This window comes from Podarcis melisellensis (assembly GCF_964234715.1).
Source record: "Podarcis melisellensis genome assembly, chromosome: 13".
NCBI classification, from domain to species: Eukaryota; Metazoa; Chordata; class Lepidosauria; order Squamata; family Lacertidae; genus Podarcis; species Podarcis melisellensis.
The window spans coordinates 48,594,193-48,612,030 of NC_138545.1; the positions used below are offsets into that span (position 1 = coordinate 48,594,193).

Below are 17,838 nucleotides of genomic sequence, written 5' to 3' on the forward strand. Positions count from 1 at the left end.
CATTCGCATCCTGAAGGATACGCAACCAGAGGTACTGCTGTAATTGTTGCTGTTAACTCCATGCAAAACAATACCGGAAGCATAACACCCAAATGAGTTTTTTTGGTTTTTTTTAGGTTTGTCTTAATCTGTATCTTGGTTTCTTTTTTAGAGTTTCAAATTTATTAGGTGAACACAGCCCGCTGGGAAATGGTGTCTACAGATCTGTAGGGGAATGGCTGGAAGCCATCAAAATGGGACGGTATACAGAGATTTTCATGGAAAATGGATACAGTTCAATGGACGCTGTGGCTCAGGTGACCTTGGAGTGAGTAGATTTCCTGATCCTTTTCATTGAAATAAGGGAGAAGCCTGTTGGTTTGAAGCCAGTTAGAGAGTAAAGATAGAAAGTGAAGACTGGAAGCATTTAAGGGTTTTTCTTTGTTTTTCTTTTAACACCCATCCGATTCCAAGGAAGTTTCAGCATTCATATCCTATATAAATGATAACAGACCAATGAGATAGCTGGCCTTATGGTTACCGTCAGCTGTTGGCAAAGCAGCTCTAATAAAGTAGCACATGAGTTTGGACGTAGCAACAGCATCCCAATTTTGGCACATGACTTGACTTGTTTCTCATGTGACAAAGGCACTCTTGCCGAGTGCGCCGCAGTTAACGAAACTATGGGAGTTTTGAAGACCGTAATCTTCTTTGCAAGCCAGGAAGTCTTGATTCCACAAACACCTTTGAATACCTGTGGGTGCAATGGCGGGAGGGAGAGGGAATCCACCCCCAATGTAATCTGGCCCAGAGCCACGGCTTCTTGTGGTGATGGAAACCATTCCAGAGCAGCTTCCTTTCTTTCTGAGAAGTTCTCCTGCAGTCCAAAAATATAGGGATGCCTCCATTTCAAGGGAGGAAAGATGTTCTTAGTATCCTTGGAGATCTTGGCACATGCAAGCCTTTGGGGAAGTGAGAGGAGGAGAACTTCTTTTAATTCTTCCCCACGAAAGCAGAGAAGTGACGCCTTTAGGGGAAGTTTCTGCAGAGAAGGAATCCCATTAGAGGAAAGCAGAAAGCAAAAGAACATACCATGCCTGTATCTGAGACTGTCAGATGCTGGAGAGTCTAGCACAGCCAGGGGACTTACTGGAGATGTCAGGTCCACCTCTGAGATGCAAGGGCAAAGTGTTAAGGAGTGCACCAGCAGAGATGTAATCCCGCGAGTGATTTTCAAAACTTGTTTTTAAACCACCCTTACCTACATCTCAAGAGTCTGAAATGCATGGGGAGCATACCTTATTGATCTGCTTTTTAGGAAAAAATAATAAATTGATTTTCCTCTCTGCGGCCTGAGGAAAATTTCCAAACTCATCCCTTTCATACAGTTTCTCCAGGCTCCATATTTTTCAGAAAATACTTAAAAATTTCACCAATTTGGGGTTTACTTTTTAAAAATGTTAATGTTGCACAATACCCCTCTTTTTTAATAATAATAATAAAAAACCACTCTCCTTAAAGCAAAAACAATCCCTGCTAGTAGATACCCATGATAGTCTTAGATACAGACAAAGGTGTGAATTATTTTTCAGATTGCCTTCCACCAGAACACTTCTCTACAGTAACAGAGGGAAGGTTAAAGTACAAAGACCACCTTCCTTCCTTCCTTCCTTCCTTCCTTCCTTCCTTCCTTCCTTCCTTCCTTCCTTCCTTCCTTCCTATCATATAGGGAGTCTATCACAGTTCCCTGGCTGTGCTAAAACACTTCAGTTTCCTTGCATCTGTATCAGATGGGGGAAGTTGGGGGGGTGACTGTAGAGAGAAATATGGAAGCCATCTGAGATTCAAGGATCCACTCCGGCAGAATGAATCAATTCCTCTCTCCAGCAGAGCTCACAAGACTCTGATTCTCAATGATTGGGATGGTTTTCTGTTCACAACTAATGAGCAGATGCCAATATTGGCCAGGTTTGCACATCATACTAAGCCAAACCATGGTATAACATAAACATGTGAGTGCACAAGCTTCAGGAGAGGACAGTCATCCCAGTTGTTTTGCTGCATCAGACTAGACTTGGCCTGGCTTGGCATGTCATCCAAGCCTTGCCTGCTGGTTTAATTTTCTTCAAATTAACCACAAGCTGTAACTCAGGTTTGTCCTATGGTTTAGGGCTCATGGTTTGTCCAGGAGAGCTAAGCCAAGAGGCTGGGTTTAGTTCACACACCAGGCTAACCTTTGATTTAGCTCAGCATAGCAGCGAAATAACCAGACAAGATCAAAGTGGATGCAATCTCTTCTTCAGGAACCCTTGTGTTTTGGCTAAGCCATTTTTTAAGCTTAGTGTGACATGTGAACCATACAATTGCTTAACAGACGTTGGGGCCTGACTTCGCTATTTTGAATTGTGACAAAATGCAAAGGGGCCTTGACTGAACATTAGACACGGACACTTAAAGTTGTGTATGAAAGTGGATTTATTTTGCTCAGTATTTCTGTTTCTCAATTACATTCAATTTACCGGGAACTCTCAGATCCTCCTTAGGCCGCAGTTCCAATGGCCCGCATGATCAGCTCTCATATCATATGGCATGGCTGGGAATTTATGGTTGATTTCCAATTCCTGTGACAGAAATTCAAGAAAGAAAGAAAAGTTTAGATCTCCCTTCTGTAGTTTGACCTTAAAGGGTTAAAGGGAAAATGCAAACGATGTTGTGTGTTCTAAATTCTTACATCATACTTGTTCATTTGGAGTAACCTAATACTGTCTCTTTTGTGTCATGGGTGGATGACTCCATGCAGGTATTTGGAAAATCTCTGCCATTCGGAGCAGGCAATTTGTAATTTGGGTCAGGTGTGTGCTGTATTTATGAATGTACTACTTTGCTCGGTCGGATCTAATCCTATGGAATATCAAGCACTTTTAAATGGTCTAGCAAATGCTTTTTGCATTTCTCTTAAATAACATGTACATGTAATTGTGCTTGTATTTGACTTTAGCGTTTATTACAGTTCTGACACTTTGATGCTATGCTTCACCTCGGGTGACACAGAAGTGACACAAGATACCGAAATCCTGAAATGCAGCCTATAGAATCATAAGCCACCTCCCAGAGGTGCTTTCAAAATCTTAATTTTTCATTGTGTGCAAACAAACACAAAACACAATGTTATCAGCTACAGCCCATTCATATCTATCAAGAGCTATTTTTTAAAAAGTCAATCTACATTTGCCAAAGCTTAATTCATCTTGGAATGTGTCTGTTTCAAGAATGAAGCAGGATTCTCTGTGTTTTCAGGGAGGTTTAACCCTCACCAACCCAGATCTTAAGTCCCTAACTCAGAATGTAGTCCAACTGGTTTCAGAATCTGTAACAATAATTATGCTGCAGTTTATTCTCTAGAATAAGGACTGCATGATCCAAACTGTCAGTTACTAAAGGTTCATTTACACCAGGGGCACAGGGTGGAATCCAAGGCAAGTGAGTTGAACAGTGCTGCCTTAGACAAGTTAGTCATGACATTAGTTAGGTCCCATTGATTTGAAGGTGAACTTACTGCGATTAGCTTAGTCTGGATTCAACCGATAAACAAGTTTTATAGTCATCCTCTCTCCCTAGGGAACTGAAGTTCTCTTTAAGGGACATGGGATCTTTGGCAGGGTGCTGTTGTTTTTTTTAAACAAAAAACTACAATTCCTTTGAGAAGAAACACCAAAGTGATGTTTATAGTATAGATAGGCCCTAAGGGGAGAATTATATTGTTATTGAGGTTCACCTTTAATCAACTGGCCTGATTAAAACTGGCCGAAAGACCTCATGGAAGTGGCTAAACACACCAGTGTATAGCTACCGGTAATTCCTATAATTCCTAGCAGCAGCAACCATGCTGCCAAAGATACCATCTGAACTAGATCTAAATAGTTGCAGGATGAAGATGCCAGTATTCCTCCCCTCTTCATTACACTTCTGCCACCAGCATTTGTGGTGGATTTATTATGAGTTCTCAACCTCAGGTACTCTAGTACCACACCAGTTTTCCCCTCATCCTCTCTCTCCCTCAACAACCCCCCCCCCGCTTTTCTACCTTCTTCTTGTCTACTCAGCTCATATTAATAATAAATAATAATAAAATTTTATTTATATCCCACCCTCCCTAGCTGAAGCTGGGCTCAGAGCGGCTAACAACAGTAAAAATAACACAGTTTACATAAAATCATAATCATTTAATTGAAATACCGTATTTATCGCCCCATAGGGCACACCGGCCCATAGGGCACACCTAGTTTTTTGGGGGGGAATAAAGAAAAAAAAATTATTTCCCCCCCCCCAGGCACGGGGCTGAGTCAGGGGAAGCCCGAACTTGCCCAGCCCCCAGAACATGCTGCTCTCCGCAAGCCGTGGGAGCCCTCCCACGGCTTGCGGAGATCTACCCGAGGCACGGGCACGACTGCTCAGCGCGCCTGGGCTTCGGGGATAGAGGCAGCTCTCCGCAAGCCGTGGGAGCCCGGCGGGAACTCTAGCAGGCTCCCAAGGCTTGCGGATAGCTTCCTGAAGCCTGGAGAGCGAAAGGGGTCGGTGCGCACCGACTCCTCTTGCTCTCCAGGCTTCAGCGAAAGCCTGCATTCGCCCCATAGGATGCACACACATTTCCCCTTCATTTTTGGAGGGGGAAAAGTGTGTCCTATAGGGCGAAAAATACGGTACATTCTAAAAATCAATTAGTTCTAAAATCAATTCAGAGTCAAATTAATGGCAACCACTGGGATAGAGTTCTGTGAGGATTACAAAAGGAGGGGGTCAGACTGTGCCTCAGCCAAAGGTCTGGTGGAACAGCTCTGTCTTGCAGGCCCTGTGGAAAGATGAAAGATATCAAGTTCAGCAGGGCCCTAGTCTCTTGTGACAGAGTGTTCCACCGGATTGGGGCCACGGCTGAAAAAGCCCTGGCTCTGGTTGAGGCCAGCCTAACCTTCCTGTGGCCCAGGACCTCCAAGATTTTTTTATTTGAAGACCATAAGGTCCTCCGTGGGACATACCAGGAGAGGCGGTCCTGTAGGTACGAGGGTCCTAGGCCATATAGGGCTTTAAAGGTTAAAACCAGCACCTTAAACCTGATCCTGTACTCCACCAGGAGCCAGTGCAGCAGGTATAGCACCGGGTGAAATAATGTAAACACTGTTCATGGACAGACTATAAGGAATCCAATTTTTGCTTTTCCATCTGAAACAAGGGGCTTTAGACAGCAGCCTGTCTATTAAGCTGTAAGAACCGAGGTCATGGAACCAGGCCAAATTCCTTGGAAGTTCTGGTTCTCACATGGGCGGCAGAAGGAGGTAGAAACCACCCACATTGTGGTGGAAAGCTTTCCCAACCACCTTCGTACCAGTCTAGTTCTGTACTTGTAAGAAGTTCATGAAAGTCACACACACACAGTCCTGCAGCCTAAACTGGTACCGTACTCTGCCATCACATTCTCCTCCATGTTTAACCAGGCTTCAGCCAGTGTCAGACATAGCCTTTCTCTCAGAAGATGAAGAGGGTGTAATTGTACTCTTGTCCCAGCTGGACTTGTCCAAGAGAACTTCCTGGTAGGTGTGGCACTGACCTTCTGACAGCTCCTCAACTATCAGCCAAGTTCCTATACTGAACTGGGCCATGTTCATTTCAGGGGAAATTTTGAACTAGGCAAATTTAGCTGCTTCTCTGGCATTTATTTTTGTCAGCATGAGGAAATCCAGAGAACCTTGAGAGCCAAAGCACACATGTATGGAGATAAAAAGACGTGTGGCTCTTAGTTCTCCTTCTGACACATTTGTTGCCTTCAATATATGATGCGGGACTCAGTCTTGGTCTGATCTATTTACCTTAGATGACCTCTGGAGTACAGGATCTTAGAACCAGTTTACATTATACATTTTTGTACTCAGGAATTAATAGCCTTTGGATTTAAATGGTAAGATTCACACATGACAACATTCATAAATGGTGAATGTGTTTCATGTGCGTTAGTCTCACAGGCAACTTTAGGTAAAGTTTCATTTTTATCACAGGGAAGCCCAGCTATTTAAATGCACAGTTCATGTGTTGGAATATTTATTTCACCATTTGAGCCCAATTCTTTTGAGAGTTGTTTGTACATCTTGCCATTGATGTGCTTCTGTTCTTTTTCCTTAACGCTGACTGATTTTGTCCAGCTCGTCGTTTAATTTTGGTACTTTTATCCGTACAAAATAATTAATCCTGTTATATTAATAATTATTTTACATATATAAAAACACCAAAATTAAACTACAGCCTCCACAAAATCAGTCAACATATTTATTTACTTAAAAAAAGAAAAGAATAGAAGCACATCACTACCAAAACACATGAACATAAAAGCCTAAATTTATACTTCCTTGACTTCAGTTAGGTATTCCAATTTGTCTATTTAACTTAAGGCAACCATGTCTACACCAGTACTTTCCCATTTGGCTCACTCAGTTCATGGGGGAACACCCAACTATAAATTTTGAACCTGAGTTTTAAAAGCACCATTTGGGTTTTATTATTGGGAAGATCTGCAAGGCCCAATTCAAACATAAAAGCAAGAGCCACAGATCACTCAGGCATCTTTATTTGTCCCAGTTTGTATATAATTTATAAACTGGGTCTGAGTGCACGCAGTTGTAGATCTTTTCATGTGAAAGGTAGAATTGCTAGACAGTGTGTATGTGTTTTTCTATTACTGCATTTGACCAGATGATCTGCTTTCGACAAAAATTGCAGGTGGCTGAGAAATGAAATCCCTGGACAGTATGTGATTTTTAGGGCATGCCTATAATGCCCTAAAGCACACATTTTCACACCTGGGGGGGGGATCAAAGTAAATTAGCTATTGCTTCATTTGACATAGCTGACCTATGCCAGAAGAAGTTGCAGTTTCAAAGTGGAAAGAGTGGGGTTGTGGGGTACTACATGAAAAGGACCACCACTTTATTGAAACCCTTAGCCTCCCTCAGAATTCCTCAGATTCTTCATATACTGAGAAAGCCCTCCCAAATTCACTTTGAATTTTGTTTGATGGCAGCTCTAGGAAAAAGGCCACACAGTTAAGAACACTGGGCCAGAAACTCCACTGGTATAAATCACCTTCATTCCTTTGAAGCCCTCACAATTCATATCACTTGGCCTGAGAACACAGTTGTTGGGAAAAGGAGAGCCCCCTCATCTGTTCATATGCCTCTAAAACCATGAAGGACCTTCAGAATTTTCCGGAAAACCACAGACTATGGTTAACAGCTTGTTTGGAAGAGGAAAAACAAAACTATGGAAAACATGTTGGGTTTGAATGTGTTGTTCGGTGGGGACAACTGTTTTGTTCTGTTCCAGAGCTGGGACTTGGGGGGATCAAGATGAGAACCAGAATTGAACTGAATTTTCAAACTCCCCTGTTAAACCCTTGTTTAAAATTAATGTGCCAGTACTCCTGATTCCCTAATCTCATATCATGACATTTCAGCCTGCTTAAGAAACAGGTTGGAAAAGAACCTAGAAGAGGAGGCTGGTCCTACAAATAACAAAATCAGTCTCTGCGAAAGGCAAATCTATGTGTCTTTCATGCGCTAGAAAAGTGAGTGAGCCAGTATAATATTATGCCATCCACACCAAGATTTTGAAGTGTCTGGTGGTTTGGGGTGCCTCTCAGGGTGAGTGTCCAACTTAAGACGCCTTCAGGGGGCCTTGGTTTGTGCCATTAAGGAAACTGAGCCTTTTGGAGATGTCTTAGCTGTCAGCTCAAAACCTGAGTCACCTGAAACAATTTGAAAATCTTGGTAGATTCCTTGCAGTAGTCCAGTCAGAATCCCACCTGCCAGCAAGGCCCTGTCAAATGCATGCTCTCAACAAATACTGCCTTTCAAACAGTAGCAAATTGAAATAATCACAGTTATAATGGGCTCCTGTGGCTATTGCCCCAAGTCCTGTGCTCTGTTCAGGCCTCATCCGCAAAGGCCTGATCTTCAATATGTTCCAGCATTTTGCCATGTAGTTCTAATCCTAGCGGAGGAGATGGATATGTCCTGTTTTCCACCTGGATTACCAGACTGTTACCACAGCAGAGAGAACAACTGCTTTCTAAACATGTGGACAATCTCTGGTGGCTTTGAGTATCTTTGGAACTCTTCCCTTACTCAGCAAGGATAACTTGGCCTGAACAACCCTCAAGAATAGCTAGATCATGAGACTGGCCACTTTTAGTCGTATACCTGACTGAACTTAAATGGCTAACAACAAAAAGGTGGACTTCTTCACATCTCCCTTTTGAAAGATAACGTACTCACTGAATCTCAGGACACCTTGTTGCTTGTCATCCGGTGGACAGCTCTGAATATCTGTAACAATATGTGTGTCTGTTGTGTTACATTGTAATTGTTTTTCTTTCTTTTAAAATAAATGTTTATTTATAAAATAAAATAAAATCCCTCACTCAATGGGGAAAAAAAGAGAGATCTACGTCAAGAATTCACCGACTCTTGCTTTTTATTCCTCACTCTTCATTCTGTAACATGGTAATTATTATCAAGAATTATGATGCCATGCTGCTGCCCGGAAGGGGATAAATAACAAGAGCGGATGAAAACGTTATGCAAAGAATTCTTAAGGATGGGTGAGCCTCAAAACTATTCCTCACTCTGTGGTCAACCTGGTGATTTGAGGGAGTTGCCCTTCCAGGGTTAGGGCTCCCCATATTCCATTTTTCTAACTTGAGCGTCATGTCAATTGCTAGTTATGGAAACCGCATTCAAAGCACTACCAAAACCTTTGTCACGTAAATACAAAACTGATAACAACACAAACAACGTAACAGGCTGTATGTAACTATATAAATTCTTTTAAAATGTGATTCAACATATCATATCAAAATATATGGTTCTATAAACCAATTTATCATATAAACGAAACATGTACGTCCAGCAGATAGATCAGGAAATACAATCTATTCAGTTCTTATATTGGTAGTATCCACGGTGTGGAATTCTTATATCAATCTTGTAGTGTTCCATGTGAAGACGTTTTTAAGAGTTCTAGAGTTCCTTGTATGCAGGTATCAGACGAAAAACTTGGAAGAATGGCACATACAGAAAATATGACAAGGATTCCAGGATAATTCCTTGCTTCGCCCAGCCAGGCTTCGTCAGCCGTGCATACGCTGGATTATATAAACGAACATAATATGATGTAATATTATACAAAACCAAGTACAGTGGTACCTCAGGTTAAGTACTTAATTCATTCTGGAGGTCCGTTCTTAACTTGAAACTGTTCTTAACCTGAAGCACCACTTTAGCTAATGGGGCCTCCTGCTGCTACCGCGCCGCCAGAGCACGATTTCTGTTCTCATCTTGAAGCAAAGCACTTAACCTGAAGTACTATTTCTGGGTTAGCGGAGTCTGTAACCTGAAGCATCTGTAACCTGAAGAGTATGTAACCCGAGGTACCACTGTAACGGAACACACATACTAAACAATAAATTTACATACCATATTCTTGTATATCAGAGACATGGAACATGGAATCCTTGTCTTATTTTCTGCATGTGCCATATGTTTCGTTTATATGATAAATTGGTCTATAGAACCATATATTTTGATATGATATGTTGAATCACATTTAAAAGGAATTTATATAGTTACATACAGCCTGTTACGTTGTTTGTGCCGTTATCAGTTATGGAAACCAGACAAGTTGAATTGCTGGGGAAACAGCCAGCGAAACATGGCTCCATAGCTGCTAAATGCACGTACAGCTAGCCCTTTCCTGGGGGTGGAAGGCTGCTCCTCTCAGGTCTTGAAACCAGTAGCTTGCCTTAGCTTGTAAAGTTTAGCCTTGATGAAGGGTGAGTGGGAAAGACATACTTTAAAATCAGCTGAGGTACGATGTTGGTGCTTTTCTATGCACACCTGAGAGTACATCCCATGGATTTCTATGGAATTTTGTTGGTTTCCTTGAGAGTGATAGGTTCAAATTTTATTTCTGCTATGTATTTGCTGGATGGATGGCCTTAAGCAAGCTACTCGACCACCACTTACCCCCACACCTACAATATGATAAGGATCATTGAGATAACTTACGAGTTCTGTTTTCTACTTCAAATCGTTCCTCCCCAATGCTGCTTTAAAGCAAGAACACAGGGTTCTATCTCTCTCCTCTTTTGCATGCAACCTTTAATGGCTAAATAAATAAGGCCTAGCTGTTTATATTACAATAAATGCTCGAGTCTGGTCCAGTCTAGTTGCAGGATACTTTAACATTCCTTTTATCCAAGAAGGCAGCAGAAAGTACACTAGCTCCTACTTTTTCTAATTTAAGTCTTTGGATTATTTCATTACACTTTTTTTTTTTAAGTTTTTAAAGGCACATGGGTAGATCACTGCTTGCTCACTTTGTACCACACAGTGGGGTGGAACATAACACAAGGCAGAGGGGAAGGTCTGATGTTGTCCTGGAACATTCTGCTGCCTTCCTTTCCCCTCACCTTATTATGGGACTTCTTTAGCACATTGGACCCCATGTTGCATGGCCATGTTTTATCCAACCCATTGTGCCACTAGAGCAAACACAGAAACTTAATATGTGAAATAGCAAACCGGTCTTGGTAATATATTTTTTAATCAGCTCTAAAGAAATTGGACATTTGGACAATATCTTCTTCCTCTCTTGCACCCAAATACAGAAATATACATATTCCAGTGTATATCTTCTCTAAACATGTTGTGGGTATTGTTTGAAACCTCAAAGCAATAAGTGCTTTCATCATTGCACCAACAGATAATTAAAAAGAAGAAGACTTGAAGACAATAATCTGTTCTAACTGAGTAGTAATATGGTGAGAATTGCATAGTTTGAAGGTAACATTTAATTAACAAGAAGCTCCTCTATTTTTAAGCTGTAGGAGTAATAACTTTAAGAACATGAGGAAACAATTCATACTTAGAAGAGCTTCATGTTTCTTAGCCCAATTTTATACAGATCCATTAGAAGTTTGCTAAAAAAAAAAAAAAGAGGGAAGAGGAAACACATTTTTGGGCAACGTTGTTATCTGGTATATGATGTAACTTTGTACTTGAAGCAAGAAAATATGAAACTGGGGCAATATTGAAGAAACCCCAGGCTCCATTCTCATCATAGCAACAGGAGTGCCACGAGGTAGGTTTTTAATGCAACCTAAAAATTACAAATTTTTGGTACCGTAGTTTCCAGTTTAGCATTTGCCTACTTCCACCCTTCTGTACCATATAGCACTCGTGGGACGACTCCCCCCAAAGAAGTCCTTAAGAGCAGATGGTTCTAAATTACCTTCTGTTGAGAGGGCAAAGTTTAATGTGGCCGTAGTCACTTGCCCAGCCCATGTACAGTTATCATTTTCTAAGAATTTGGGCACTGGGGAATCCAGTCTGGTGCGGAGTTGCCAGAACAATCGCCCAATTTTCAGCTGTAACACACACCCAGCTTCGCTAAAGTATTATTGGCTGAGCCATTTTCAGAACTCAGTAGAAACCGAAATGAGAATGATCAGAGTCATTAAAAGTTAGTAGTTAATGTTACTATAAAACCCCAGCATTCATAGGCTGGTGTTACAGTGGTGCCTCGCTAGACGAAAAGAATTCGTTCCGCGATTCTCTTCGTCTAGCGGGTTTTTCGTCTTGCGAAGCAAGCCCATTGACAGCTTAGCGGATTAGCGCTACAGCTGTCAAGCGGCTTCCAGCGATCAGCTGTTAAGCGGCTTATCAGCGGAACAGCTGATAAGCGTCTTAGCGGCTTAAGAAAAGGGCGAAAAAAGCGAAAAAAACCCGCGGGGGGATGCAAGATTTTTTTCGTCTTGCGAAGCAACCCCATAGGGAAATTCGTTTTGCGAAGTGCCTCCAAAACAGAAAACCCTTTCGTCTAGCGGGTTTTTCGTCTTGCGAGGCGTTCGTCTTGCGGGGCACCACTGTATTTCCTGATGCTTCACTGCGCCTTCTTGTATAGAACTCTCTGTACCTGAGGCTTGTGCAAAACCGGAAACTCTACGAAATCCAAAGAAAGTGCTTTCCCCAGGCAGACATGTTCTTAGAAGTCAGACAATGAGATTTTGATATGGAGTATTTTGCCTGAGATAAGATTCCTTGTAAGAGTGTTAAAAGTATTCAGCACATCGTATGCTTATAATGCAAACAAAGTTCAGAAGCAGCCTGATTATATTACAATTTTATCTATTATTTAACTTTCTGCCATTTCAAAGGATGCAGCACGAGTCTTCTTGGAAGACCTGAAATAGTCCTCCTGGTGTAGTTTTGTGTCACTGATTCAGTTACACATTTGTATCCTTGAAGGCTCTTGGGATAGCCTGACCATGGAAAATGTGAAGCCAGTTTTTCAGGAACCTGAGGCTGTGGAAAGTCACAGCCAATCCTTGTGAGATAGATAAGCTGTCTGACCTGAACTGTGGTAGTTTCCTATGTTCAGGCTCCGAAAAGCAAAATAATGAAGTGGCTGGGGAAAGGGAATTGATCTTTGAGGGAAAGTGTGCGTTTCCAAAAACGAAAAAGAAAAAAAGAGGACACTTTAAAATGCCTTATGGTGGAATGCACTTCCAGTCTTACTCCCCCAAAGCTAACAAAAGTGGCATATTCCAACAGATGCTGCAACCCCATTCACAAGTCTCTAAGATTAGCTAGGAATGGTGCCTGGGTACATTATCACCCTCCTTCTGACACAGAAGCATAGGTGTGTGGCCGTCTTCCTGCAGCAGTTGACCTGGGATGGAGCAGACAGAGACCACCTACTGAATTCAGTGCTCCAGTCCTTGCCTTTCGCAACAACAGGAAAAGGTGAACCGGGTAACCCCCCTGTGTACATTGCTCCTCTTACTTGCGTGGCGAGTTCCCGCCTCCCACCAGTAGAAATAAAGACACAAGACACCATTATTTAGGTTAATGGGCTAAAATTGGCCACAACTATATTGGTTGCAGGTGATGAGCAGTATTGGCTTAGGCATTGGTCCTAATTGACTCTCCGGCTTCAGTCTGTCTGCCTGAAGGCCGGGAAGGATTAACACCAGCAGGGGGAGCCCTGCTGATGCACATCAACTAGGCACTCCCCCGGGGTCACTGCTCGGGGGCGTGCCTTGGGCCCTGGCCTCCATAGACTTCGGACGGGGCCATGCCCCCCCCAATCCTTTACTGGACTACCCTTCACTAACCAGGGGAGGTGATGGCACTCTTCTCCCCCATTCTTCTATATAACAATACCCCTACCAATGCCTAACTGCCAAACCAAGGAAGTCGTGATGATTTGCTATGAGGTAGGCAAAAAAACCAAATGGCTGGTACCAATTTGCCAAGTGGAAAAATTCCTACCAGGCCTCTTAATGGCGACCAATCGAAGTCCATAGCAAGGTCAAAGGAGGAACCTTGAAGGGTTGGTGGGTGAGAAATTCCCTAAGCTGAGCGGCGGCCAAAGAGGACGCTCCTCTGCCGCGCTTGCCGTAAATGTGGCAAGCCACACCCCCTGAGCCAGCCGATTGGCTGGCCAGGGGGATGACGTGGCAGAGGATTCCCCTGAGTTCTGCAGAACCACCTCCTCCTGAGGTCGGAAGTGGCTTTGTGCCATAGTTTCATACACAACTCAGTCACTCTGTTCCCCGTTCATGAGGGGAGCAGGCCGAGAAAGCCATGCTCAAAAAGCTTCCTACCGCTTGAAAGAAACAAACAAGACTAATTTATACAATTAGCAGAATCGAGTGGCAAAGCTTTCCCTGGACTCTGCCATTGTGCTTGAATATATACCCACAAAACTCTACCTAGCAGGGGACAGAGGGTAGTCCGTAAAGGAGGCATTTCAGAACAGATCTTCTCCAACATGATAAATGGAGAAAGCTTGTTCCTTTTATCCCCAGGCACCATCACCCAATGGGCTATATGAAAACTTTGCCATTTGATCCTATTAATGGTGTAATATAGCCTATAATAAGAGCAGGAAGCCTTGTCCTCAGCTACGCTGGACTTTTCTGTTGGAAGGGAAGAGGAGGATTTTCACTCCAAATAATCCTTGGATTTAATGTGAAACACTTTAAATGGTATGGCTTAAAAGCAAGTGGATGTAGACAATGAAGATATATATGGGTAATTGTCAAGAGCGGGACATGGGTGGCGCTGTGGGTTAAACCACAGAGCCTAGGACTTGCTGATCAGAAGGTCGGTGGTTCGAATCCCTGTGACGGGGTGAGCTCCCGTTGCTCGGTCCCAGCTCCTGCCAACCTAGCAGTTCAAAAGCATGTCAAAGTGCAAGTAGATAAATAGATACCGCTCTGGCGGGAAGGTAAATGGCATCTCCATGCGCTGCTCTGGTTCGCCAGAAGCGGCTTAGTCATGCTGGCCACATGACCTGGAAGATGTACGCCGGCTCCCTCAGCCAATAAAGCGAGATGAGCGCCGCAACCCGAGTTGGTCACGGCTGGACCTAATGGTCAGGGGTCCCTTTGTTGTTGTTGTTTAGTCATTTAGTCGTGTCCAACTCTTCGTGACCCCATGGACCAGAGCACGCCAGGCACTTCTGTCTTCAGGGGTCCCTTTACCCTTTACTAATTGTCAAGAGCAGCCACCTTCCTGCTGAATCTACCCTTTGGAATCAATGTCTGCTTTCTTCATGCAGGGATTTGAGGAGTCTTGGAGTCACACTTGCTGGGCACCAGAAGAAGATATTGAACAGCCTTCAAGAAATGAAGGTCCAGCTGGTAAATGGGATGGTGCCATTGTAACTTTCTAAAATTATTATTTTTTAGTATGACACTTCTTCAAGTGATTGAGCTTGCACTTTGTAAACATAGACCTGACATTTATTTTGACAACAACAGCAACAAAATGAAAGCCAGTGCTTCCTTTAATGCAACAGGAAGACACAGGCCTCAACCACATAATTTATAATCAGTGTTAGAACCTAACTTTCTTTACGAAGTTAATACAACGTGCGTAAAAAGTGGAAATGGGTACTGTATATGGCATATACGAAGTTAACCATTTTCTTCCCCTTTGACAACAAAAACCTTCCCAGCACACCTTGTCTGTACATGGGGAATATATCTGAGTACGTATACATTGCACCTTTAAAAAACTGCAAAAGGGAGCCCATGTTAATACTTCCAAGGACTTACTTGAATCGAAACATTTTACAGCCATTTGCGGGCTCCTGAAAGCTGCAGTTCACCGAAGTTTGCTTCAAGTCTTAAGCATCGGCGGAAGAATATTGAAGAGCAATATTAGACTATTTCTTGGCAGAGATTTCTGGTTTTGTACATTTTAAAGAATGATACTCTTGCACAGCAATGAAGCCGTAAAATCATTGTACAAACATTATCAATGTTCAATGCAATACAGGGTGTGTTTTTCTTCCTCCTTTTCTTAACGGATTTGCTTTTTCGTAGCTGGGAATTTGACCCACAATCACTACGATGTATATAGGTAATATTGTCCAGTTTGCTGCACACCCCAGATATGGGACTTCATCTTTTTCATGCTATCTATTTACTTTTGTTTTTACTGCTGTTTGGTTATGATGCAGGTAAGATTTCACCATAGCACAGAAATTGGAATTGGGTCGAGCTTTCGGCTTCCTGAAGAATCTGCTTGCATTTGCTGTGTTGGGGGAGCAGGTTTCTGGCACTTGTGCTGTAGATATATCCTTGGAAGCATGTAGACAATTCATTGCGAAATCTCAGAAGCTGGGAGGTGTAGCTACACACAATTTCAGGAAGGGAGGTGGAATTCAGGTCTCTTCCTAGCTTCTTGCAGCTTCCTGAATCAGAATCCACTGTGCGCATTCTGCCGGTGCACAGCATTTATAGAGGCTGCTGAATTATAAATACTGGGCACAGAATATTTTAAGCACAGGGCACATACAGCTCCAGTAATACCGGAAAAAATTCTGTCCACTGTGGTAGGGAGTATTTAAATGATTATATTGTTGTTATATTGCAATTTTTAAAAATTGAATTTAAGTGAATACAGGTCAGGCCAAGACCCTTTCCTCCAGTAGTACAATCTGGAAAAATTGCTTTGCCTAGATCTGGGAATTCACTCTGTCTCATGTAGCTCTGGAAAATGTAATGACTTCGTAATGGCCATAATCAGCTGCCAGGAATTGGCCGGTCTTCCTTCTGGATTCCTTGTTGCCTCTTGCAACTGACTGTTACCACGGCGGTGGGGGGAAAAAAGTATTATTGTTGGTAAAGGTCAGCAAACTGCTTCCAGAGTAAATAATACAAATTGGGTGTATTTCACCTCCCCATACTTAAATCTAGTATATCTTCTAACCTGCTGCTGGTTATTTAGGATAAGGAAAAATAGTTTTGTTTTTCTCCTGCGAGCTAAGGCAACTGATTCAGCAACATACAAAAATGGGGTTGTACATGGAAGAATTCTTTGCACCTTTGGGAATACATATTCTGCCAAAAAGCCAGCCCTGTTTTAGGATACAAAAGGCTGAGAGGGAGAAGCTGTCATGAAGATTGTCTTATCCAGGCCCTTTTCCTACCACAATCTCCTCTGCAATGAAACTGGAGAAGGGATTTGGCTGGCCTTTGTTCTTTACGGTCTTTGGCCTGTATTCCAAAATGGTAGTGGCAAACCCCAGGCTGGCAATAGTAGCAATATCAGTGTCGCCATTTGTATTTATTGATTTGCTTGTTTATTTATTAAGCTTGGGTCCCCTCTGGCTCAAGAAAAGCACTCGGGGAAGTTTGCATTAAATCACAAAATGCAATCAAATGGCCTTTCATACAGTGGAAATGGCATTTGCCAACCTGGTGCCCCCCTGTTGGTTTTGGACTGTGCTAGCTGCAAGTTGGTGAATGTTGGACTGAAAATCTATTTTTTTCTTTTTTAAGGCACAAAGAAAGAGAGAGATGGTCTCCCAAGTAGCATTATGAAATGGCAACAGTGACTGCACAGGTTCTCCCTGCAGTTGGGAGGTTGCCATTACTGAGTGCTCCGCTAAATGATTAAAAACAATAAAAATAAATAAACAACCTGCAAGTTAAAAGAGGGAGGTGGAGGAAGGTACAGAGACCACAGGAGTAGCTTGTGCTGTGCAGCAGGAAAGTACATTCTAAGTGGCATCATCCACACTATATTTTTAAAGCACTACCATACCACTTTAAACAGTCATGGCTCCCCCCAGAGATTCCTGGGAACTGTAGTTTGTTAAAGTTGCTAAGAGTTGGTAGGAGAGCACCTATTCCCCTCAGAAAGCTACAATTCCGAGTGTTATACCACCCTGGAAATTGCATCTCTGCCAGGGGAATACAGTATACCGTATTTTTCGCCCCATAGGACGCACCGGCCCATAGGACGCACCAAGATTTTTTGGGGGGAAATAAAGAAAAAAAATATTCCCCCCCCCAGGCGCTTGTGGGGCTGGCAGCGGGGAGAAGCGCTCTTCACCCCGCCGCCCGCCTGCAGACCAGGTCCGGGGACAGCGGGAAGACGCACTGCACCTCCCCACTTTCCCTCGACCTTGTGGGGCTGGCGCTGCGGCTCTCCTGAAGCCTGGGCACTGACCCCTCTCGCTCTCCAGGCTTCAGCGAAAGCCTGCATTCGCCCCATAGGACGCACACACATTTCCCCTTCATTTTTGGAGGGGAAAAAGTGCATCCTATAGGGCGAAAAATACGGTACATATTTATGAGACCAGTGCACTTGTGAGCAAAACTGACACCAAAAACTGTGTGCGTTCGACATGGAGTAGAGAGGTTTAAATAAAACCAGAAATATCATGAGGTAGAAATTGTCTTGCCTAGAATAACTCAGCAACTTCAAAATGGCTGTCATGTCTTGAGAACGGGAG

The 17,838-nt window shown here is 42.9% G+C and overlaps 1 protein-coding gene across 9 annotated transcripts in view; it reads left to right on the forward strand.

Annotated features, from left to right (window-relative positions):
• The window catches only part of EPHA5 (EPH receptor A5), a gene marked incomplete at its 5' end in the record, with an annotated part of 261,432 nt that extends 245,249 nt beyond the window's left edge, over window positions 1-16,183 (forward strand). For 7 of the 9 annotated variants that reach the window (XM_081883879.1, XM_081883880.1, XM_081883884.1 and 4 more), the window contains 2 exons: window positions 152-307; window positions 14,650-16,183. In XM_081883879.1, the coding sequence (XP_081740005.1) occupies window positions 152-307; window positions 14,650-14,755 (262 nt within the window). In that variant the 3' untranslated portion in view covers window positions 14,756-16,183. Of the gene's footprint in view, window positions 1-151; window positions 3,652-7,045; window positions 7,506-14,649 lie in introns of those variants that run through there. The other 2 variants (XM_081883881.1, XM_081883883.1) reach the window with 2 other exon arrangements.
• Window positions 16,184-17,838: the final 1,655 nt, after the last annotated feature.